The 22,836-nt window shown below is 53.9% G+C and overlaps 4 protein-coding genes and 1 long non-coding RNA gene across 6 annotated transcripts; 2 read left to right on the forward strand and 3 right to left on the reverse strand.

The window, feature by feature from the left end:
* The first annotated feature begins 33 nt into the window (after nucleotides 1-33).
* Nucleotides 34-3,879, forward strand: nmbr (neuromedin B receptor). The gene is made up of 5 exons (XM_037243991.1): nucleotides 34-582; nucleotides 1,570-1,711; nucleotides 2,220-2,435; nucleotides 3,212-3,450; nucleotides 3,557-3,879. The coding sequence occupies exons 1-5, from the start codon at nucleotides 176-178 to the stop codon at nucleotides 3,699-3,701; spliced, it is 1,149 nt and encodes a 382-aa protein (XP_037099886.1). The 5' UTR covers nucleotides 34-175; the 3' UTR covers nucleotides 3,702-3,879.
* On the reverse strand, nucleotides 1,896-10,434 carry LOC119117636. Its single transcript, XR_005096563.1, has 8 exons — nucleotides 10,304-10,434; nucleotides 9,596-10,052; nucleotides 8,066-9,524; nucleotides 3,926-4,032; nucleotides 3,624-3,856; nucleotides 2,697-2,799; nucleotides 2,268-2,583; nucleotides 1,896-2,151 (listed from the first exon to the last, which is right to left on the reverse strand). It is a non-coding gene; the product is annotated as an uncharacterized LOC119117636 (long non-coding RNA).
* Nucleotides 8,255-13,279, forward strand: txlnba (taxilin beta a). 2 transcript variants are annotated; one of them, XM_037243986.1, is made up of 11 exons: nucleotides 8,255-8,378; nucleotides 8,979-9,105; nucleotides 9,176-9,227; nucleotides 9,946-10,031; nucleotides 10,099-10,227; nucleotides 10,310-10,504; nucleotides 10,575-10,694; nucleotides 10,835-10,909; nucleotides 11,751-11,843; nucleotides 11,962-12,057; nucleotides 12,136-13,279. In XM_037243986.1, exons 2-11 carry the CDS (start codon nucleotides 8,989-8,991, stop codon nucleotides 13,042-13,044), a joined length of 1,872 nt encoding a protein of 623 aa, XP_037099881.1. In that variant the 5' UTR covers nucleotides 8,255-8,378; nucleotides 8,979-8,988; the 3' UTR covers nucleotides 13,045-13,279. The 2 variants fall into 2 exon arrangements, with proteins under 2 accessions (XP_037099881.1, XP_037099882.1); XM_037243987.1 differs by lacking the exon at nucleotides 10,835-10,909 and adding an exon at nucleotides 10,948-11,022.
* A 580-nt stretch (nucleotides 13,280-13,859) lies between these two features.
* LOC119117627 (solute carrier family 35 member D3) lies at nucleotides 13,860-17,324 on the reverse strand. The gene is made up of 6 exons (XM_037243990.1): nucleotides 17,255-17,324; nucleotides 16,828-16,880; nucleotides 16,498-16,737; nucleotides 15,681-15,891; nucleotides 15,461-15,618; nucleotides 13,860-15,398 (listed from the first exon to the last, which is right to left on the reverse strand). Exons 3-6 carry the CDS (start codon nucleotides 16,720-16,722, stop codon nucleotides 14,697-14,699), a joined length of 1,296 nt encoding a protein of 431 aa, XP_037099885.1. The 5' UTR covers nucleotides 16,723-16,737; nucleotides 16,828-16,880; nucleotides 17,255-17,324; the 3' UTR covers nucleotides 13,860-14,696.
* On the reverse strand, nucleotides 17,251-22,767 carry pex7 (peroxisomal biogenesis factor 7). Its single transcript, XM_037243992.1, has 11 exons — nucleotides 22,646-22,767; nucleotides 22,147-22,279; nucleotides 22,026-22,083; nucleotides 21,793-21,940; nucleotides 21,645-21,722; nucleotides 21,452-21,560; nucleotides 19,726-19,832; nucleotides 19,426-19,539; nucleotides 19,285-19,340; nucleotides 18,137-18,236; nucleotides 17,251-17,840 (listed from the first exon to the last, which is right to left on the reverse strand). The coding sequence occupies exons 1-11, from the start codon at nucleotides 22,691-22,693 to the stop codon at nucleotides 17,763-17,765; spliced, it is 1,029 nt and encodes a 342-aa protein (XP_037099887.1). The 5' UTR covers nucleotides 22,694-22,767; the 3' UTR covers nucleotides 17,251-17,762.
* Between the last annotated feature and the right edge of the window lie 69 nt (nucleotides 22,768-22,836).

Consider the following 22,836-nt stretch of genomic DNA (forward strand, 5'->3'; position numbering starts at 1 on the left):
ATGCTTCCTTCGCTCGCTCTGGTGTGCGCGCGCGCGGGCGCCACCGACATAAAAGGAACCTTCGTCGGGACGCGCCTACCAGTTGCGCGTTCTTCTCATTCAGCACGAGCCTGAACCAAGTTCCTGCGCACTTTTACGCGCGCATCTTTACGCACCTGCACTTGATCCAGTCGCGATGGCCGACGAGTTTCTGTCCCAGTTGGAAGCCGGGAACTCCAGCGATGATCCTGCCGACGGCGCCGGGGGCGAGGGCTGGGCGTCCTCGGACGGCGCATATGCGGCCGTACGCGGCGTCATGACCTCGGCGTACACGCTGATCGTGCTGGTGGGCGTGCTGGGCAACGTGACGCTGGTGAAGATCTTCGTGAGCACCAGCGCCATGAGAAGCGTGCCCAACATCTTCATCAGCAGCCTGGCGGCGGGAGACCTGCTGCTGCTCGTCACCTGCGTGCCAGTCGACGCCCTCCGCTTCTTCTCCGAGGAGTGGATCCTCGGCGAGGTCGCCTGCAAGCTCCTGCCCGCTGTGCAGCTCACCTCGGTCGGCGTGTCCGTCTTCACGCTCACTGCGCTCAGCGCCGACAGGTAAGTGCGTGCGGGTGGGCGGGCTCTCGTCGATCACTTGTCCTCATCAGCTCAGGATCCTCATCATCATATCCTTGACTTCTTTCATTATCTGCACCGTCATTTTATGGAAATGAAAGAGACTATCGACATGTATTGTTTATTCGGACAGACAAACATGAGCTAACACAAACAGACACACATGACAGCAACTAAAGGGGTCTACTAAAGGCCGCGTCAGTCATTGTTATGCAATTTGAGCCAACTTAAAAGTGTGAGCACTGCCGCTCTTTTGAAGACGTCTTGGCAAAGTTTGGCAAAACTACCCGCGTTTCCTCATTCTGCAAAGCGCTGCGGTGGCAGATACGTCTCCTCTACACTGACAATGCGTTCAAGGAAGGAAAGCAGCGATCTTCTTCTCCGTGTCCTCATCGGGCCGTCGTAATCATCTTGTTGCCGTTGACGCGCCGGTAATTGCGCTGCGTCGAGTGTCAATGGCGCGCTCTCCCCGAAGAAAGGGCGACCTTCGGCGCAAGATGAGATGTTATTTCCTGACGACCACGTGATCCCATCCCTCCGGCGGAAAGGCCGACGACGCGTGCGCCCGACACACACGCCCGTAATTAAGCTCCTAATGGGGTAAATGCTGACGCCAGACGCCCTCCGAGCGAGCGAGCGGGAGGGGGAACAACCAGAGAGCGAGCAGAAAAAGGCGTGACGAAGACCACGAGTGACAGATGGAACGACGGGAGCACCATCACCTCAGGCGGAGAAGCGCGTGACAAATACGTCGTCAGCGTGCACCTACGCGAAACGGCGGAGTGAAAGTTACATAGACTTGAAAAGCCAACGACATACTTACACGCTTGAGTGCAGCGGCAGCATTATTATTATTTTCTTAAAGAGGGTGTGAACAATGTGAGACACGCAAGGCAAGCTAGCGTATTGACGCACCGGCGTCGGTTCGGGCGCACCGGCGACCGACCCTGGCGCACGTGTGCGTGGCAGGTACAAGGCCATCGTGAAGCCCATGGACATCCAGGCGTCCGGCGCCGTTTTGCGGACCTGCGCCAAAGCCGCCGCCATCTGGCTGCTGTCCGTCCTGCTCGCCGTACCCGAGGCCATCTTTTCCCAGGTGGTATCCATGCAGGTAAGGCGTGGTGTGGTGTGGCGCCCGTGCTAATGCCGCCGTGACGGGAGCCGAGGTGCATTTGATGTCATTTATCATTTGGGTTCTGCAATGGGAATTTGCTCTTTGTTCCGTTTGCTGTCGCTCGCTTCCTTTTGTGCTCGTCTTTGGCTGGTTCAAATTTTTGAGCTGCTGGACGCTGAGGAAAAAAAAGCGGGCATACCGGAGCAGAACGGGGTAAGACTTGAAAGGAGTTGCTCTTTTTTTCCTCACTCGATCGACGACCCGCTCAGTGACGGACGGTCTCTTACCTTCGTCCCTCCCTTCTGTCGCCTCCGTTGTCTTCCTCAATCCCTCCACGCTTTCTGTCATCGGAGGAACTCGAATCAGTTTGAGATTTCCAATGAAGTGATGAGCAGAGAAGGCGGCCAGCGACGGGAAAAGTCAAGCAGGAGCAATACCTGCGACCAAAACGCAACACGCAAGTCATGTCAGACACTTTGCAGTTGTTCTTTGTGCGCTCTCTCAGGGTCAGAGGGGCCCCGAGAACGCCAGCTTCCTCAACTGCGTGCCGTACCCTCTGTCTGAGCAGACGCATCCCAAGGTCCACGCCGTCATGCTCTTCCTGGTCTACTTCCTGTTCCCGCTGAGCATCATTTCCGTGTACTACTACCATATTGCGCGCACGCTGGTGCGCAGCGCGCGGGACATGCCAGGCGAGGTCAGCGAGCACACCAAGAGACAGGTCAGACTCCGCCCACTCCCCCGTGTGCATGCATGCGTGCGTGCGTGCGTGTGCATGAGATGCTGCGTCCTCATCCACCGCACAGAAGGGAGGCGTCGCCACCGCCCTCTCAGTAGCGACGCTCGCCTCTGGCGCCTCGGACTCGCGCCTAAAAGCAAAGGCACACGTACAAGTCGATGCCGTTGGTCCCGTGTTGGCGACAATGACGAGGAGCGGCGTACGTAGTGCCGGCCACTTGAGGAATATTGATGATGGGGCGACCTTTTGCAGGCAGGCGTCTCATCTTTTTATTCCTTCAACTCAAATGTCATGTTGGGAGGTGGCAAGTGGAGAGCACCTAGTCCACTCAATCACAGTAGGACACCTGCACAGACATGTCAAACGTACATGAGGCAAAACAAGCCAAGCCTGAAACGGTCGCCCGGCCCGGCCCGGCCCGGCCCAACCTGGCCTAACTTTGAGCCCCTTCCCTGCCCAATACTCGTGCGGCTTCAGTTGCGCCCAACAAAGTGAGCAGCCCCCATTCTGACATAACGCGACCTTTCTGGCATGGAGACATGAAGTGGAGCCATAAAGAAGGTCAAATAAAAGATCACGAATGAGCGGTGGGAGATGAAGAAGGGAAAGGAGTTGAAATATTGTTAGACCGGGGGACCAACGAGGAGGAGCGGCAGTAAAAAAATCAACCCAAAGAGGTCAATTAGTGGCCAAACGGCGGCGACGTGACGCTTGCTCGCCGTCTCTACCCACGCTAACAACGAGCCCCCCCCCGGCAGATGGAGACAAGGAAGCGGCTGGCAAAGATCGTACTGGTCTTCGTGGGTTTGTTTGCGCTGTGCTGGCTCCCCAACCACGTGCTCTACCTGTACCGCTCCTTCCGCTACCAGCAGATGGACCTGTCGCTAGCGCACCTGGTGCTAACGCTGCTAGCTCGCATCCTCAGCTTCTCGTCATCCTGCGTCAACCCCTTCGCACTCTACCTGCTGAGCGACAGCTTCCGACGACACTTCAACAGGTTTGGACCGCTTGAAGAAAAAACAGCTCAAAATCAAACTATTGAAACGCTCCAAGAAGAAGGATTTGCCGCCCTCTGACGCGATGTGCGATTTTGTGTGTGTCAGTCAGCTGCGCTGCGGGGGCGGGGCAGGGCGCGGCGCAGTCGTGCGTCCCGACCGTCAGGCCAGCTACCTGTACAGCACGTCCCACGTCCGTCTGACCTCCGTCAAAAAGGCCGCGCCCACCGTCGGCAGCAGGCAGGAAGCGTGACCGGCGAGCGGGATGAGGTCACGTGACGCTCGGACCAATCAGCGCATCGACGAAGAAGCTCTCAAATGGGATGAATTGCCTCGTCGGTTCCGCTTGATGGCGGTGACCGCACTCCGCCGGTCTTTGGCTGCTGATATCACTGTGTCGTCTCAGTCCTAATAAAAGAGCACAAAGTCAGTATGAAGGTGTGAGCATGTGCTAAAATAAGCCATATTAAATGCAACTTCCGTCCGTTTGCGCAGAAGAAAGAGACGACGCCACTCGTGCGCTGGGGGGGAGGGAGGGAGAGAACGCAACTTTGATTTGCTCCGGGTGAGGCTGACCTTGTTATCTGTGGCAAGCCAGAAAACAGAAAACAAAGCAGACACTTGCATACTCACAAGCACAAAGAAGCTTTCTTGGAGTGAATGCGTTTCGCTGGGACAAGACACACATGTCAAGTCAAGTCAAGTTTATTTGTATAGCCCTAAATCACAAGCAGTCTCAAAGGGCTTCACATAGACAAAAATTGACAATTATTCTCAAACCTCCCATTTATAGCAAAACTTCTTGAAAAAGTAGTAGCACAGCAGCTTAATGATTACATGGTCGCCAATAATCGATATGACTCTTTTCAGTCTGGTTTTAGAGCTAATCATTCCACTGAGACAGCACTTGCTAAAGTGACTAACGATCTCCTCATAGCTATGGATTCAAACACTTCATCTGTACTGTTACTACTCGATCTTAGTGCTGCCTTCGACACTGTAGACTTTGATATTTTATTAGGGCGTCTTAAAAGTTGTGTTGGTATTTCAGGGTCAGCACTAGGCTGGTTCCATTCCTATCTATCAAATAGGACGCACCGAGTGGTCCATGGCAATGCGTCCTCTGAGCTCTATAATGTTACGTGTGGTGTCCCACAGGGATCGGTTCTCGGACCAATTTTATTTAATATTTATATGATCCCGCTTGGGGACATAATACGTAAATATAATATTAGTTTTCAATGCTACGCGGATGACACCCAATTATATATGCCATTATCGATGACAGATCCGCGTGATTGTTGTAATCTTGAGGCATGCCTTGCGGAGATCAAGCAATGGATGTCTCTCAACTTCCTTCGTCTTAACCCAGATAAAACTGAGATGTTGATAATTGGTCCAACTCGTTTTCAACACTTGTTCAAGGAAACCGCTATAACTATAGATAACCGTACTATCACTCAGAGCGATACTGTAACTAATCTCGGGGTAATGTTTGACCAAACTCTCTCCTTTCAAAAGCACATTAAGAATATAACCAGAATTGCGTTCTTTCACCTTCGTAATATTGCAAAGATTCGTCCGATCCTCTCGACCGGTGATGCGGAAACTATTATACATGCGTTCGTCACGTCGCGCCTGGACTACTGTAATGTACTATTCTCTGGTCTTCCTAAGTCCCGCATCAAAAGTCTACAGTTAGTACAAAATGCTGCTGCAAGGCTGCTCTCACGGACAAGAAAATTTGATCACATTACCCCAATATTAGCCAACTTACATTGGCTCCCGGTCCATTTAAGATGTGACTTCAAGGTTCTTCTATTAACCTATAAATCATTGCATGGCTTAGCGCCTTCGTATCTCGTCGACCTAGTTGTTCCTTATGCTCCGTCTCGTAACCTTCGTTCGCAAAACGCTACCCTTTTAGCGACACCGAGGGCCAAGAAAGTGTCTGCAGGGTCTAGAGCATTTTCTATCCGGGCTCCAGAGCTTTGGAATGCCCTCCCAATGGATATTAGGACTGCTACCTCAGTAGAAACATTTAAGACACGTTTAAAGACACATTTCTATGACATGGCCTTTAACTAACTTGGAGTGGCCGATTCGGCCGGAGTTTGTTTTGTTTTCTCTCCCCCCCCTCCCCGGCCGGGGAGGTGGTTAGGTGGCACCCAAGCTGACAGCGGCTATCTGGATTCTTGTGGGCTAATTCAGGTTGGGGGAACTGCAGCTCAACCTCCATAGCCAGGATAGCAGAGGGCTCCTCTGGCAGCCCTTCGCTCTGACTTGGACATCTACTTTTGATTTTCATATTATGTATTATTTGTGCTCGTGTTTGATTAGTGCAGTCCTTCTCAAATAGTGGGGCGCGCCCCCCTGGAGGAGGGGAGTGGGGGGGCGGTACCAAGTAGGGCGCGTGTGACACCAGGGAACATGCTTTTCTTTTGGTTGTACGAGATTAAAGGGTAATTAGACATCCACTGCAGTAGATGGGAGTGGCGGTAAGAGTAAGAGGAGTGAATATTCGCTCTACGGCAGTGTTTCCCAAACTTTTTTCATTCACGGCACACCTTTTCATTGGAAAAAATCTCGCGGCACACCGCCAACAAAAATCTGTTATGTTCCTATATTAAAATCAGTTATATTACAACGAAAGACGTAAAGTCCTATTCCTATATATATATATGTATGGAGAGTCGAATAATTTAATAGAAATAAATACTAAATATTCTTTAGATTGTATTCCTTTTTTAAAATAAAAGTGACAGTTTTTTAAAAAGGTTTTAGACGGTGTAAGAAATAAACTATTTAAAGTGATTGTGATTAAAATAAAAGAATCAACGTGATTTTGTTTACTGTTTTAGACTAGGTCTATAAATATTGCAACAATAAGAACAAAGTCACTTTTAAAGACGCTCTGCTGTTCTGACAGCAGCTGAGTGGCTATCACAGTCGAGGTGTCTCGACTTGACTGTTTATTTTATGGATGTGAAAAATAACCAATCCAGGTTCTCCGGTTGAACTGCATACTCTGATTTCCATTGGACCACAAACGCACCACAACCGTCATAGTGTCTGTCACTGTTAGCAAAAGCACACAGCAACACACACACAAACTGAATATGTGCCGATGCAATACAATCAGACCGACACAATATGAAATCTCAAGATTCTCCGATTCTCCACGCATGCACGATTAGCAAGTGGCTGACCAGGCCTTGCGCGAACTGACCAGTGGTTTGGCGATCCTGTTTACAATGCGCTCCGTAATTAATATTTGACAATCCCACGGCACCGCTGAACGTCTCTCACGGCACACCAGTGTGTGCTGAGTACAGTGTCAGCATTTCTTCTCTTAAAAAAACTTCTCCATCACTGTCACTATCGACTCGTCTCGCTATCCACAATGACAACGTCGCTAGCAATGCTACCTGCATGGGCATCCCATATACCTGCCGCTGCATCCATGCGTCACCAATTTTCTCGTCTGCAAGCACAAGGCGAATCGCTACCTGCTGCTGCCACCTTCTGATATGGAAGATATGATTACGGTGCCGGGCGCTACACCGCACAGGCGCACAAATTGGAGAATTTCCCACGGCACCCCTGACAATATTTTGCAGAGTGTGCCGCGGCACCCCGGTTGAAAAACACTGCTCTACGGATCATACGCACACAGCACAGAGCAGGCGATAAAAAAGCAGTGGGACACCATGGATAAATATTTAACAGTGCTGAAAAGAACGGCAGAGAGAGACGGAGATAAGAGAATTGAGAGTCACACGAACGCTAAGAGCAGGAAATATAACGAAGCGTACGTAGCGCTCGGCTTCAGTGTGACTACGATGGGAGACGAGGAAAGACCGGTGTGTTTACTGTGCCTTACAATGTTGGCAGCGGACAGTATGAAGCCAAATAAATGAAGGCGGCACTTAATGTCATTGCACCCCAATCACGCTGATAAGATGCTTGAGGTTTTTCAGCGAAAACGGGCTGAATATTGCCAACAATCATCCCACTTAGTGAATGCTACTTCAGTCAATCAGCAAGCACTGTAAGCATCATATAAAGCAGCGTACCAAATTGCTCAGTGCAACAACAACAAAAACACACCATTGCAGAAGAGCTGATACTACCTGCAGCCGTCGATATGGTCTCCGTCATGCAACATCATTTTGATTTAAAAAAAAACAGCACAAATTGTTTTATTCATCTTTGTTTTGTAGGTTACAATGTTTTATCTATTGTGATCCTGAGGTGCTGATTACTTTCAATTGAATATTATTTATTGCTGCTATTTAATATTATGAATGTTTATTCATATTTTATTGTATTTTTGTCAGCATAAAATGGCAGTTGGTCAAGAATGTTTATAGTTTAAATAATTATAATTTATCTTTTAATATCAGGCAAAGTGATGCACATTGAATCTGTTCTGTTACAGACTAAAAAACAATGTTATTAATAGTTATTCTTTATTGTAAGTTGATCTTTCTTTTTTGTTTTTTCTTTAATGTTAATAACGGGGGGGGGGGGCGAAATGTTTTCTTCTCCCTGGGGAGGCGGGGGGGGGGGGCATTACAGAAAATGATTGAGAAGCACTGGTGTAACAACACTTACCTGAGCCTTCCCCATCACGTGTCCTCCTTCCCCCAAGTGAGCATCGTAACTGAATGCTTCCACCAAGTGGCCACCACGAGAGATGCAACAATTCCGCACTTCTTGGTGCTATGACGTGACGTCATGAAATCGTCAACATAGTGAACGAAAATAGACCACTTTTCTTTTTCTTTTTTTAAACCTTTCACCTCAGGCTAACGCTTGCGAGGCCAGAAAGTGGGTGGGGCCGATCAGATTATTTTCAGCGGTTCAGCTGTCGCCTTCATTTTCCTCTTCGTCTACATGGCTAGGCGTCCTTCGCTTCTCTCACCTGGTAAGCTTTCGTGTTGTTGTTTTTTTTTTATATGAAACTTATCTCACACACACCTCTTCAACAAATCCCGTCCAGAAAATAACTCCAATTTGGACAGGTGAGTCTACTTTTCGACGGGTAGCACAGAAAATGACTTTATACACGAACATTATTATCGATTACTATTACAATGACATAGCTCGGGCTCGTGACAACCTTCGGCGAGATGTAATTCTGAGGTGGCAAAAAAACACATCCTGCAGAGAGATGAGAGACGACCGACCGGCTGGCTGGCCAGTTCTTTAGAGCCGTTTGTGTTCTGAACTGCTCCGAATTTGCATTGGATAACTGTGAAAGGCTTTTGGGGAAATACTTCTTTGTGGAATAGCTCAGATTTGCTGTCAAGCGGCCCTGCAAAAGTTGACTTTAAAGCTCCTGGTCAAGAGAGTCGGCTGGCGTGTGTCGTACTTATTGTGGTGGCCAAACAGCTGCAGCTGTCATGTTTCATCGTGCCGAGCACCGACAAATTTCCTAATTTAGCTTGGCTCTTGTCGGCTACTGTCGCCACCTCACTGGTGCTCGGGCCACGCGCACGTGACTCCATTGCTATTTCCTCCTCAGCGCTCCCGTGATGTCGGTGAAAGCCACCGAGGTGTTAGCGCCTCGCCCGCGAGACGGGGAAGCGGCCGACGACCCCATGGAGGAGTTCGGCAGGAGACTGAAAGAGATTGTCAGCGCCAAGGCTCAGGTTAGCCCTTGTGATGTTAGCGTCAGGCGTGATGGCCTCACAGTGGTCAAAGTGGCGTGTCATGTGACAGTTTCAGATGGAGGCGGACGCGCACCGTGACATCACGACCGGCGTCCAGTCAGGTGCCACCGCGCGCGTGGACGTCGTCGGCGTGACTTGCCGTTTGCAGCGGCGGGCGGCTCTCATTTCTCCGCACGTCATCGTCGCTAACGACCGGCATCTCTGTTATCTTCGACTGGCGCGGGGTTGCGCTTTGATCGCGATCTCCTGTTGCGCTCTTCTGCTGCCGCGCGCGGGAGACTCCCCGACGTAGAGCGGCAGAATTTAGGCGACGGTTCCTCCCCCACAACGTCCGAGACAGCATCTGCGGCGGACGTCTGGTGGATGGCTCATCCGGAGAACAAACGCAGGTCTACGTCCTGTGTCGAGCCAGATAGAATCAGCTCGGTTACTCTGCTCAATGGGCTTCCTGAGCAACTCGCCAACTCACAGCTCTCGTTGCCAGCGCCTACTTGTCTGGACGCCGTTGTGAACGGAGATCCGCGGCATCTTGGCTCTCAGGAATTTCCATGTGTAGTAGCCTCAAAACAGACTCCTGTGGTCATTGTCCTGCCAAAATAGGACACACACACACACACACACACACACACACACACACACACACACACACACACACACACCCGAGCATACACGCAGCCGCTACTGCCACCAAGTCCATTGACAAGCTCCGGACAACAACTCGTTCGTGCATGTCGGGAGAAATGAGAGTCACCGATAAGCTGCTCCAAAGGCGCTTGTCCTTTCTCAATGTCGCCGTTGTCCCGACGGTTGTGCTTGTAGAGGTTGCTTGTGTTGCAGACAGTCTGAGCGCTTTGTCATCTTCTGAGGAAAAACTTGACCATTTGATGAGTAAACACGCCGAGCTGGTGAGACGTCCTCTTCGGCTGCTGAAAAACGTGCACTGTCAACTAACGCTTGCGTGCGTGCGTGCAGCTGCTGCGTGAGCGTGGCGAGCAGAGGGTGGTTCAAGGTCTACGCGACAACATTTGCATCCTGCAGGCAGAGCGAAGCCAATTGGAAACTTTGTGCAGAGATGTCCAAGACCACTACTTCTCACTGCGGGTATACACACACACACACACACACACACACACACGCACGCAACGCGCCGCTGTAACGTCAGCGTGCTCATGCTCACCCAAAGGACGAAGCCCTGCGCCGCTGTCGTGAGGACGAGGAGAAGCGATCGGAAATGGCTGCTCACTTCCAGACGTCACTTACAGAAATCCAAGCGCAGATCCAGCAGCACAGCGCCAGAAATGAAAAACTGTGCGAGGACAACGCCAAGCTGAGCCAAAAAATGAACTCGCTGCTGGAACAGTGTCAGCGCAGAGAGGAGGTCAATCACAGAGAGAAAAGCGTCAACAATGCCACCATGCCCCAGCTCATGATTCCGTGTGTGCGCTCAGAGTTTAGAGAAGATCAACCACCACCGCGACCTCCAACAGCAACTGACTTCGGCCAAGCTGGATCAGGCCAACGCACTGCTGGCGGACGCGCAACAGAAACACCAACGCGAGAAAGAATACGTGAGTGGTCTCGGCGTTTTTGGGCTGAACGCCATGCCGTGCCGTGCCGTGCCGTGCCGTGCCGCGCCGCTTTGTTCCTTCCTTCCTTCCTTCCTTCCGTGTGTGTGTCTGCGAGTTTGTGCCGTGTCGCTACGCCGCAGCTGCTGGCCGAAGCGGTGGACAAAACCCGGAAGTGCTTCGCCATGAAGGAGGAGGAACTGAGCACGAAGAAGAAGGTAAATAAGACGGTCACGCGTTTGCTCTCTTTCGCCAGCTGCTGCGCGAGGCGGCTGAGTGGAAGCTGCAGACGCACACGATACGCCAACACGCCGCCGGCATGCACGCGCAGGTGAATGACGCAAGCGGAGGACACGCCCACCACAGCTTTCGGGACGCACCGGGCCGGGACAATCCAAATCCCAATCAAATTCGAACCCTGGTCATCCAGTACATAAAACGGCCGAGTGGACTTCCCCATCCTAATCATAGCGCAAGACTTACAGACGGCTCGGATAAGGCGGAACAGCGGTCGTCGAGTGCCACCGCAAGGCGAAGCAGGTGCAAACAAGGAGGCTGCGAAGCAGGTGGAAACAAGGAGGCTGCGAACGAGGTGGCTCACGTGACGTGGCTCTTCAAAATAAGAGCGAGAGCAGCAAGCGAGCGGCACATGACACAAGAACTCAGCCGCTGACTCAAACGTTGACGTTAAAACGGGTTCGGCGCGAGCACAACAAACGTGAATACACCCCCCAACCGACCCCCACCCCAAAGCGCTCCAAATCGCCGAATGCGCCGGAAATTGGCCAGTGGGGGGGGGGGGGGAGTGGGGACAGACACTGCGCTCCTTCTCCTGCCACTGCCATACAAAAACGTTCTTTGACTATTTAGCGTCGAACTAGAAACATTAGGAATGTGTTTTTAATTCGCAACCACTGGACAAAGCATACGTACTAATTAGCGTCAAAGTGCTTCATTTGTGTATTTTTTATTCACTCCTCAAATATTGAGTGCAGTCAAATGTCTGCGCGCGTGCGTGAAAGACCTCGATGACCTCTCGACAATCTTGTCGCCCTGTAGTTGGCGCTCTACTCCAAACGGTTTGATGAGTTCCAGACCACATTAGCCAAGAGCAATGAAGTCTACGCTCGCTTCAAGCACGAGATGGAAAAGGTGCCTACGTTGCGTGTTTGTCCTGGTCTTTTGTCGAAAGCCAAAGCGTGGCGAGCCCGGAGGCATTATCGGGGGTCCCGTGACACATTGACCTCGCGCGCTTCTGTCTGTCCATAAGATGTCGGAGAAGATGAAGAAGTTGGAGGAGGAGTCAAACGTTTGGAAGTCGAGGTTTGAGAATTGCAACAAAGCTTTGACGGACTTGTTGGAGGAGGTGAGTCACGCGAGCGCTTGGACGCGTGAGCTTGTCGCCCTCTCACTCTGCCGCTGCCGCCGTCCTCCGGTTCCGCAGAGGAGCGAGAAAGGCAAAGACTACGAGGTTTTCCTGGCGACCATCCACAAGCTGGAGAAGTTGTGTCGAGCTCTTCAAGACGAGAGGATACTTCTGTACGCTAAAATCAAAGACGTCCGCCGAGGCGATGCAGAGACGGCGTCCGCGTGGGAAATCCACGACAATGTCTGCCGGGCCGACGCCGAGCCGGCGTCCGCGCGGGAAAACCACGACAATGACGACCGCGAGTGCCACGCCGTGGAGACAGAGGAGATGCGGCGGCTGAGAGCCGAGCAAGTCAAACTGCAAGAGTTTGCGGAGTCCTTGAAGGTGTCTAACGGCACTGAACGGGAACAGGAAGTGGACCCCCCAGACGACCTGGATGTCGAGCTGGTCGCGTTTGGACATTTCGACAAAAGCCAGCCTCCGCCGGAGCAAAACTGCCAATGGCAACCAGAAGCAGGAGTTAAACCAAAAGAGCAAGCACAAGCAGAAATGAAACCACAACCGGACGTTCCACTGAAAGTAAATCAAGAAACAGAGCCAGAAGTGAAACCAGAAGCAATAGTAAAACCAGAACGAGGCGTAAAAGCAGAACTAGAAGATGCGACGGAAGTGTATCGAGAAATAAAACCAGAGGTGAAACCGGAACCAGACGTTCAACTGGAAGTAAATCAAGAAACAGAGCCACTAGTGAAACCAGAGCAGCAGTCAACCTCAGAAGCTGAATCAAAAGCAAAAATGACGCCAGGACCTGACACTCGTCCGTCTTCAGAGGTCATGACTGAGGTCAAAATGTTGCCCTTGACATGCGACCTCCAGCATGTAGGAGCAGAGGCCCCGCCCACCCAGGAGACCACGCCGCACGCACTGGGACCCCCAAAGAAGGAGACAAAGAAGAACAAGAAAAAGAGAAACAGGAACCTTTGAGAAGCTTCGAGTCTGGCTGTGAGAGCGAGCGAGAGAAAGCGCGAGAGAACGAGAGCGCGCGAGAGAGGCTGCAACGTGTCCAATTGTCCGTTAGACGGCACTGTTGCACCAAAGGAGACACAACCGCCGGGAAAAGCCAAGGCCGTTCTTTCTTGGTGTAACTTTCAAACGTAAGCTCATTGTGAGAAGCAACAAAACGTCATCGCAATAAAATCTTTACTTTCTTTGACTTTTCCCTCGGCGCAGAGAGATTGTTTAACTTTGGGCATGAGGCACGGGACACGCTGGCCTGGACTGGTCGCCAGCCAATCAGTGTCACATGGAGACTAGCAGCAAATTGGTCGCCGGCCAACGTCAGTTTGATTATGGACAAACGGCGGACTGGGCGCCAGCCTGGCCCCGTAGTCGAGGAAGCGTTGGCCTTCTCGACAATCGCTCGCTCTTCAAAAAGCTAAACCGGGGTTCAAACCGCCACCCTGCGACGTGTCAGCGTGCGTGCTGTGCTGCGCTTTGCTGCCGTCCCGCCCGGCAAATAACTTTTGCTCCAAGGCACCAATCAGAGTACAAAAAGAACGGTAGCCAATTTGAAAGGGGGGAGATTGGTGGCTAAGGAAAGTGAAAGCCGAAAGATTTACTGCAAGGGGATGGCTGGCTCGTCAGTGTCGTCGTCGAGCGTCGACAGGAAAATTGCAGGGCCGACGCTTACACCGACGTGGCCATTTTCCCAGGCGGGAACATCGCGTGCTTGCTTTTTTCTGCAACTCCTTCCTCTCTGCTCCCCTTCTTCCTCCACACACAAACGACATCTTGTTCCGTGGCAGCTGCACGTCACACGTCATTATTTTTAATGAAGGATTCAGGAATAACTGCTCGTCATCATGCGGACAACATTTCCTCTTCACCAAAACACACAGGACAAACTTCAATCCAAGGCAACCTGCTCTCGATAGCTCTCACGTGTGTCACAACAAGGTTACTTTTGGCACTCTCGCTGATGGCGAGTGCACACACACGCAAAGAAACACGTGCACATACAGAGGCAAATATAATTAGGAACATGCGCACGCACATACAAAGGCAGACAAAAGCGAGCACACAATTGTACACGCAGGTGCTCAAACACACGCGCGCGCGCGGGCGGGCGGGCGCACACACGCTGTGGCCGCGGGCGTTTTGATGTTGCTCATCGTCACCTACGCTCGCTCATCTTGTAGCGTTAAAAGATGTCTGAGAAAAATCAATAGCAATCATAGCTTCTTATTTCCTTTTAGAAAGTAAGGCCTGGAGCGCGGGCAGCCGCGCAGGTCTCACGCAAACCTTAGCTTTCGTTGCGCTCCGTCAGCGTTAGCTAGCAACGTCGTCACCTCGCTTCCTGTCAGCGTCAGCATAAAAGCTCTCGAGACGGCCGAGATTTCGCTCAGCCTCGCCAAACCCAAGTGGAGGCATCTGCGAGGAAAACAAACAAACAAACAAACAAACAAACAAACAAACAAAAGGGCGCGGCCCCGTCGGACTCGGCAAGCAACTGGACGCTTTTCGTTTGCTGTTTAGCTTTTCACCCAAAGGACTCGTGGTGTCTCTCTCCGTCTCGTCTCGGGCTTTTATTTTGACGCTAACAGGAAGCGCGGCGCGTTTAGCCGGCTCGCCGGCCTTCAGGGGCTCTCCTGCTCCATGTTCTCGATCAGCCCATCGTCCTTGGTGACGTGCATCTGCCTGATGGAGCGCCACACCCCGACGTAGTTCCCCGCTGCCTGCTCCGAAGCGGCGCCAACGACCTCCTTGTGAAGGCGCTCCCCTCGCATCTCCACCGCGTTCTTCTCCATCATCAGGCGGGAGGCCACAGCCCCCACCCCACGGTCAACACCTGCTTCCCCCGCCCCAGGGTCGACACCTGCTTCCCCCGCCCCACGGTTGACACCTGCTTCCACCGGGTGGGCATCGCCCCCGAGTGAGGCTTTGTGGCGCTCGGGTTCACTGGGTGGGACCGCCGCGTCCTTGGTGCCGCCCTCCAGGTGCTCGTAGGAACCTTTCTTCCTGATCTCAAAGAACTTGACCACGCAGTAGGTGACGGAACCCACGGTGTTGACCACCACGCCGCCCACGAAGAGCGCGGTTGGCGCCACGTCATCGAAGGCCACCATGCCCACGGTGATGGTGACAATGCTCTTGACCACACCCACGAAGCTGGTGGTGACGGCCGAGTTGAGGTAGGTACAGTGGTAGGTGGTGAAGTTCATGGCGCAGCCGATGGCCACGCTGGACAGGAACAGGGTCACGACGCGAGCGTCGTTCCAGCCGGGGTATGACCACATGGCCACGGCGTCTGATGAGACCACAGCGCACACGAGTAGGACCTGACAGGAACAAGTGGATGGATAGGAAGCGTTCAGACGTCGACGCACGCCGGCTGCCCTACCGGGGTGGCCATCACGGCGATGGCGTACTGCGCGGTGAGGGGTCCGTGCTGGCTGTCCAGACTGGTCTTCTGGATGAGGACCAAGTATGACGCGTGGATGATGACCGCCAGGACGCCCGTCACGTATCCAAATGGGTCGCCGCTCAGGTCTCCTGCCCCTGTCGCAGAGATGCTGCTGCTACTACTGCATGGTCAAGTGAGTGACCATAAGGCGGCTTACCGGCGAGCGCGGCGCCCCCAGTGGTGATGGCGACGGCGGTGAGCACGCCGGGCGAGGGGACGCCGTTCCTGAGGACGCAGACGCCGATGGCGAGCGTGAAGAGCGGCAGGCAACGCTTGAAGACCACGTACATGGGCAGGCTCAGGCCGCGTAGTGACCACAGCGTCAGCGTCGACTGCAGCGTCGACAGGATGCACACCGGCGCAAACTCCTGCAAAATGATGGGTGATGAGCGAGCGAGCGAGCGAGCGAGCGAGCAATCAAGTGGCGCTTCTTCCAGCTATGCCACAAAACCAAAGTCAATATTAAACTGTTCGACAAGGTTCACCGAGTCATGAGAGAGCGTGAGGACAGAACTTTTTTTTGCCACTCCAACACGCACCCGGCCTGCAAGTGGAGCGAGCCTCTGCGTCTTCCCATTCAAATCTTGTCCAATTGACACGCGCACACGAAAGCACGCGCATCTCACAGAAGCGCGCGCACGCGCGGGTGCAGAAGTGGTGACGATGAAGATGTGGAGGAGGAAGATGTGCTAACGGCTACGATCCGTGGATTTATGCGCGATCAATAAATCCACAAATGAGTCGGACGCGATTTTGCGCCCGCAGAGCTGAACGTGAGCTATGTTGCGGCAAGTGCAAGTTGGCGGAGGACACTTTCTCGGCCACACAGACAAAGAGCATCAAGTACAGACGTAAGTGTCGAGCTTCATCATCATCATCATCACCACTTGGCTCGACGAGCCCTAAGTTGTCACGCCGCCGCATTACAACTTGAACAAGTGCGGGTGCTCGTGTGCAAGTTGAGTCGGCCTTACCTTGGAGAGGCTGAGGCTGAAGGGGGGCACGGAGACCCTCCCAAGCCTCCGGAGGATCTCCAGGCCGATCGCGGCAGCGCTGCACGTGCACAGCTGGAGCAGCGTGAGGAAGCGGAAGTGCAGGCTGCTGATGAGGAACTTGAGCAGGATATTGAGGCTCCCCGAAAACACGCCGTGCGCCACCGCCACCAGGATGCCCGGCAATCGCCCGCGCACCGCCTCCATCGTCCGCCGAGCAAACTTCAGAGCGGAGCGGAGCAGCGCCGCAGCGGGGTGAGTGAGGGGGGGGAGGGGGGGGGCTCCGGTGCTCGGGGGAGGGACCTTTCCTACCCCGACAGGCGCACGCGCAATCTCCTTTTTTCTTTTTAGTGTCGGAGAGGCTCCTTGGAAAGACAGCGGGCGGGCGGTCGGTTAAACAGCCGCGCTAAAACAGACTACAGCGCATCACCATTGGCACACAAACTCAAATTTTTACAGTCACTCAACCAGTCCCATAAGCTCCAATTCGCATAGGTAGAGGCGCCCGCACACGCACGCACGCACGAGCAAAGCAACGTTCATTTTCACACACATGCAGTCTTCCTCTGACGCCCAAGTTTAGGGGGTGTGGAATATGAGGGATCCCCTGGAAGCCGAGGCAACATGCTGCAGAGGGAGAGGAGGGAGGAAGAGGAGGGAGGAAGGGGTGCCGCCACCCCACCCCACCCCAGCCCAGCCCAGCCCAGCCCGACTATAAACGGCAATGAAAACGAGTTACCTTTGATAGTTTTAATTGAAAATGTTGATCAGGAAATCACTGAGGTAATGTGGTGGGGACGGTGGGGGGCAGGCTTCCAATTAACCCGGCCAGTAGATTAGCAGCAGGCCCACTGGGGGGGCTTATTGTTGCTCCAAGATTAGCAGACGCTCATTTGAACAGAAACATCAAACACTTCCATTAGGAGCCTGACGCACGCGCACGCACACACGCATGCACACGCACACACCAAGCCCGCTAACGCTGTGCGCAAGAGTTGAAGAAGAAGCTCTCGTTTGGACATCTCCAATGTGCAAATGAACATTCCAAAGCTGCATTCGGCCAGCACCGAGCCGTCCCAAACGGAAGCTTCCATCAGTCGAGTCCGCTAACAGTCGGGGAGCTGGACGTGTGCCATCCGTTTGCCTTTCTCACCCACCGCTGCCGCCTTGGGCTCCCTCAGCGTTGCAAGACCCGCTGGGACTCAATGACACAGCAGCGTCGGGGTGTCATCGGGGGCGTGACCTTTTCACAGGCGCGCCGCGCCGGCAGACAAACTCGGCGGTGTGTAGATCTTGACCGTCTCGTCCCAGGCGCAGTCGAGCACCTAAAGGCGGCAGTCCAAAGGTTACGCCAACGGTGTCATGCAGTGACATTGGTCAACTGCCAAAGAACTCCGCGGATGGATGGATGGATGGATGGATGGATGGATGGATGGATGGATGGATGGATCCCTCGTCAGCATCGGAGGCGCGCGTGCAGTCGATCTTGCCGAAGAAGCCCTTTCCTTTTTCGCACAGTGAGCAACGGCTGCGATTTGCGGCGCGGTCGCGTGATGTTTAGGAAAAGCATGCTGTCGAGCTAGGGTGGCGTTCGTCTCCGAGCTAGCTGGGGCGCAGATACCTGGCCGGGTACGTGCAGGCTGAAGTCCAATCCGCACACAAACTCCGAGTGATGTTCCACGGTGTCCACTGGGGCGCCGTCCCTTGTCCGGTCCCAGAACCTCAAAGAGGACAAAAGTGGCACAGGTCAGCGGCGGTGTTTTTTTTTTCCTTCTTCCCAACACGCGGGCAGAGTTCCCTTTAAGCCTTTGGGGCCTAAAGTGGCCACGACAAACACTTGCTGGCTTGTTGCTTCTTCAACTGTGAGCACCACTTGTTCTGCAAGTACACATGACTAAAATTTGGGGGTGAAGCTTTTTGGAAGACTTTTGAAAGCTTGAGTGAAAGCGTTTGAACGTTTTTGGTACGTTTGCGCCGCCGCAAGCCATCAATGCTTTCCGAGCGCTTTGCGGCCGTCTCGCGGCCAGCTCACTCGGAGCAAGGACTGGACTTCTGCCACTACATGACCCACAGCAGTGCATTTTGCCCAGAGTTGGGCGGGCGGGCGTGCGTGCGCAATAGAGGCAGGCCCAAGGCAGTCAGTCCAGTCGCTCACTCTGATTTAATCACATTTGCAAAGTGGATGAATCTGGAGGGAAGGTTTGCTGCGTAAGGGCGGGTGGGCGGGCGGGCACACACACACACGCACACACACACACACACACACACACACGCACACACACGCAGACACACACACGCACACACACGCGCACACACACGCGCACACACACACGCGCACACGCTCGCACATAAAGTTAAGAAAGTGGTTCAATTAGTGTGATTGCTGTTGGCTGGTGTCTGCAGGCAAGCCTTTTTGTCTTGCCGCTTGCTCGCTGTCTGTCCTCAATCCAAAACTCCTCCCGTTCTTCGGCAGAGACACGCACTCCAGCTCCACCCTCGTTCGCGAGCGAGGCTTAGCGCGCAAGCTGCTCATCACGAGTAGGCGACGGCTCTCTTTGGCCGTACGTTTGCGCTCTGATCACCAAAACAAAGTTCAAGCAGGTTGCCAAACGTGATCACAAAGAGGTCTTTAAAGGTGCACGGTTCTTTCCCATGCTAATCCACCATTTGCCTCCCATTGTCACCTGCCAGCGATTGGCGTAAATGCGTCGAGTGTTTGCGAGAGGAGCGAGTGCGCTTGGCTCGAGAAGCAAAGGCGCAGCTTCTCACCTGACGGTGAAGTCGTACGAGCAGGACGCCAACGTGTTGCCGCTAAAAGGAGAAAACTGAACACATGCACAAAGCACGTGTCAAAGAAGAAAGACGTGTCACATGATGAGGTCTTGCGGACGCCATCATCCGGCCACCCACCTTGACTCGACGGACGGCGGAGGTGTGGCCTCTCATTTGATTGACGGGCCGTCTGGGGTTCCTCAGGTCCCAAACGCGCACGCTGCCATCCACCGAGCCGCTCGCCATGATATTCTGCGCACACAGCGCGTTATCGCTCGCTGACAAGAGGTGCCAAACCCGGTGAGAGCTGTGGCCGACGCTTGGAGACGGCAAAAGTGGCGCAACGGCCCCCGAGGCCAGGCCCCACATTCTTGTGAAACCGGGCCGTCAATCAAGGCCCGCTTAGGCCTTTGGCAATGGCACCGATGAGCGAGTCACCTGATCGTATTTGCACCAATCGCAGCTCAGGACCTCGCCGTCGTGCGCCGGGACCGCCAATCGGCATGCACCGGCCTTGACGTCCCACACTCGTAGTGTCCCGTCACCTGAGCGCACACACACACACACACACACACGAGGAGGGAGGGAGGGAGAGAGGGAGGGAGGAAAGGAGGGAGGGCGGAAGTTGCGGATGTGCCTTTAAGCGCGTGTGCAGGCTTTCTTGCGAGCGGCAGATGACGTCCATCGCCCACAGGGCGAACATTTGCCAGGGAGGGCGGAGCCCAAAGAGGCACTTCCGGGCTGAACGGCACCTACATCGCCGCCGCAGCATCCCCGTCTGGCGCTTTCGCTGGCGTGCGCCGGCGACCCTCGGCTCCTTCGCAAATCTCTCCCCCGTATTTCGCTCACCCCGACCGTCGGCACTTTTCCCGAGATGCGGCCGCCGTGGGGGATGTCGACGAAACCCAAAGAAAGCCACGGCGCGACGGAAGGAAAATGACGCTCAAATCTGACGGCAGCCGTCGAGGGCGGCGGCCATCTTGCCGGGACAGCCCGACGGAGACGCCGTCGTCAAGAACCTCAACGAGGGTCAAAGCCAAAGCTTGGACTCGGCCCGCACGGCTCGTGCCCGGCCGCCTTCTGCTTTCTTTTGGGCTCTTTCCATTTGACAGAGATGGCTGAAACGGCCATAGCCGCTTGCGCCCCCTCCCTCTTGGCGTTTGACACCACCGGGTGCAGCGACGGGTCACGACGTCCCCGACCTCTCCAAAGCCGTTTTTCCACGACCGCCCACGCAACACCACGCCGCGCTCGGATGTCCTTCTCCGAGCGGAGATGGGATTAGCCGCGGGAAGTCGAAGAGAGCGCAGCTCGGGACGATTGGATTCCACGTGAGCTTGCCGTTAGCACACGGCCGCAAACGTGCGCTGCTTCTCACAGTGGACAAACGCGGGCTCCTCTGATTGGCGCACAAAAAGCCAGGCCCGATTGCAGACTGAGCCACTAAGAAAAAACAAAAACGAAAAGGCAGCCTTAGTAGACACGCCCTGAGACAGTTTAGCTGCCAAATCAAGTTGGGGGTGACGCTGCCACCTTGTCACTTAATCTTTCTCAGCACACATAGCTTGCTAGCAGCACACACAACCACATGCACATTGGGGGCTTCTGACCTTTCGTTTGATAGCAATTGCACAAGCAATTGCACAAGCAAAGCGCGCGCTCGCGACGGTACCTTAACGCAAGCGGCTTAGCGAGCTGCCGGGTTGCGATAGCTGACATTTTCAGCACGTGCGCCGCTTCAAGGCAAACCGCAGTGGCGGACGTTTTCCCTGCCCGCCTGTGGGCGGCGGCTCGCCAAGGAACACACACACAGTTGAGCATGTGCACAATGCAAACGACATCATACGTGTGTCAAATTCATCCATCGCAGACACGCACAATCATCCACCCTCTCTCTTTCTCTCTCTCTCTCACACACACACACTCAAACATGCAAATGGACGAGGCAGGGTTCATGCGAGTGTTGACGACTGCGTGCAATCAAAGCGCGCACGCGGATTAACAAACGGCACCAGATCTCATCTGGAACATTCATTCAATCCACTTTGCCGACAGATAACGCCAGCCGCCCCGTGCTGATAACGCTCAGCAACGCACTCTAGCTTGTCAACAGTGCCCCCTTGTGCTGAAATATTTCCATGACATCCCCTTGTGTGCGCATCACCTGAGCATGAAGCAAAGCACGCCGAGATGTGAGGGGACCAAATGGTGCTGTAGATGACGCCCTGGTGACCTGTGAAAGTGCTCAGCGATTGGCCAAGGATGGGGTCCCACTGGAGAAGTGGGTGAAAGGTCACAAGTGACAGCAGGAAATTGGCCAAACACACAAAGACAGGACGCAGAAAAAGCACACGCACTACTTTGGCGGTGCGGTCCCACGATCCCGACACGATGGCGTCGTCGCCTCTCGTCTGACTCCAGTCCACCGCGTAGACCTGTGCACACGGACGTTTCCGTTGGGACGTTGTGTGCCTGGCAATTGCACAAGACCAATTTGCTCATGACCTCTTGCGCGTGCCCCTTGGCCAGCCCGATTGGGGCGCCGTGATGAACGTCCCACAGTTGCAGGCTCCCGTCGCCACCGGCCGCCACCAACACGTGCTCGTTGGCCTCGCTCCACGACACGTCGAACAAGCCGTCGCTCCACTCCCAGCTGACGCGCACGCAAAATGTCAGTCAAACAAAAACTGAGTGGAACAGCTGAACTTGACTTGGGCTTCGTCGGGTAAAGGTGTTACCTTCGAACGAGGCGCAGTCCGGCCGGCGTTTCATCCAGAACCAAAAGTGAGCCGCCACCTGCGCGAGCAAAGAGGTGATGCGGGCGGGTCAGAGGTCAGCTTTGCGCCCGCTGCTACGTGCCTGCTATGCCGTAGTGCTGAGAGGTGGCGCACGCCAGCCTGCCAGGGAAGAAGGGCGACGCCTCCACCGCGTAGCCGTGTCGAGCCGGGCTGCGGAACACCTTCGTCGCCATAGCGGCGGTCATCGTCCTCGGCTGTGCGCGACACACAACAGTCGCGGTCAATCAAGGCACCTGACCGTCAACCTTTTGTCCAAAGGGGCCCGCCCTGGCGCATACCAGTCCACTTTCACGGGGGCTTGATTCGCCGCTTCCGTGTGAACGAATCGCACGTTTATTAGAATTCTTTGTGTTAAATTGGCATTTGAAAAGAACGCATTTTGTATCTAGCAACGGTTACCATTTGGAACTCAACAACTCAAAATGTTGGAACGTTCGAGTTTGTCGCGTTCATAAACTCCACCCACAGATTTGAAATCGCACCCCGAACGACGTATCGCATGGTCACTTTTGTTTTTTACGAAACCACAGTAGCAAAAATGAGGACATTCAAAGAGTTACTTCCAAACTTGTCGCTCTTGTCTTTTTCCGGGCTTTCTTCTTCGTCATGGCGCTTTAGTTTAGGCAGTTCACTCGTCGTCGCCCTCTGCTGGCGACCTCCGCTACGCTCCATCGTTTCGCGCCGCAGAGGTTGACGGACGCGTTTCCATCAAGATGTTGCTAGACTCAGCTGAAACAAACACTTGTATTGC

Source organism: Syngnathus acus, chromosome 24 (genome assembly GCF_901709675.1).
Source record: "Syngnathus acus chromosome 24, fSynAcu1.2, whole genome shotgun sequence".
NCBI classification, from domain to species: domain Eukaryota; kingdom Metazoa; phylum Chordata; class Actinopteri; order Syngnathiformes; family Syngnathidae; genus Syngnathus; species Syngnathus acus.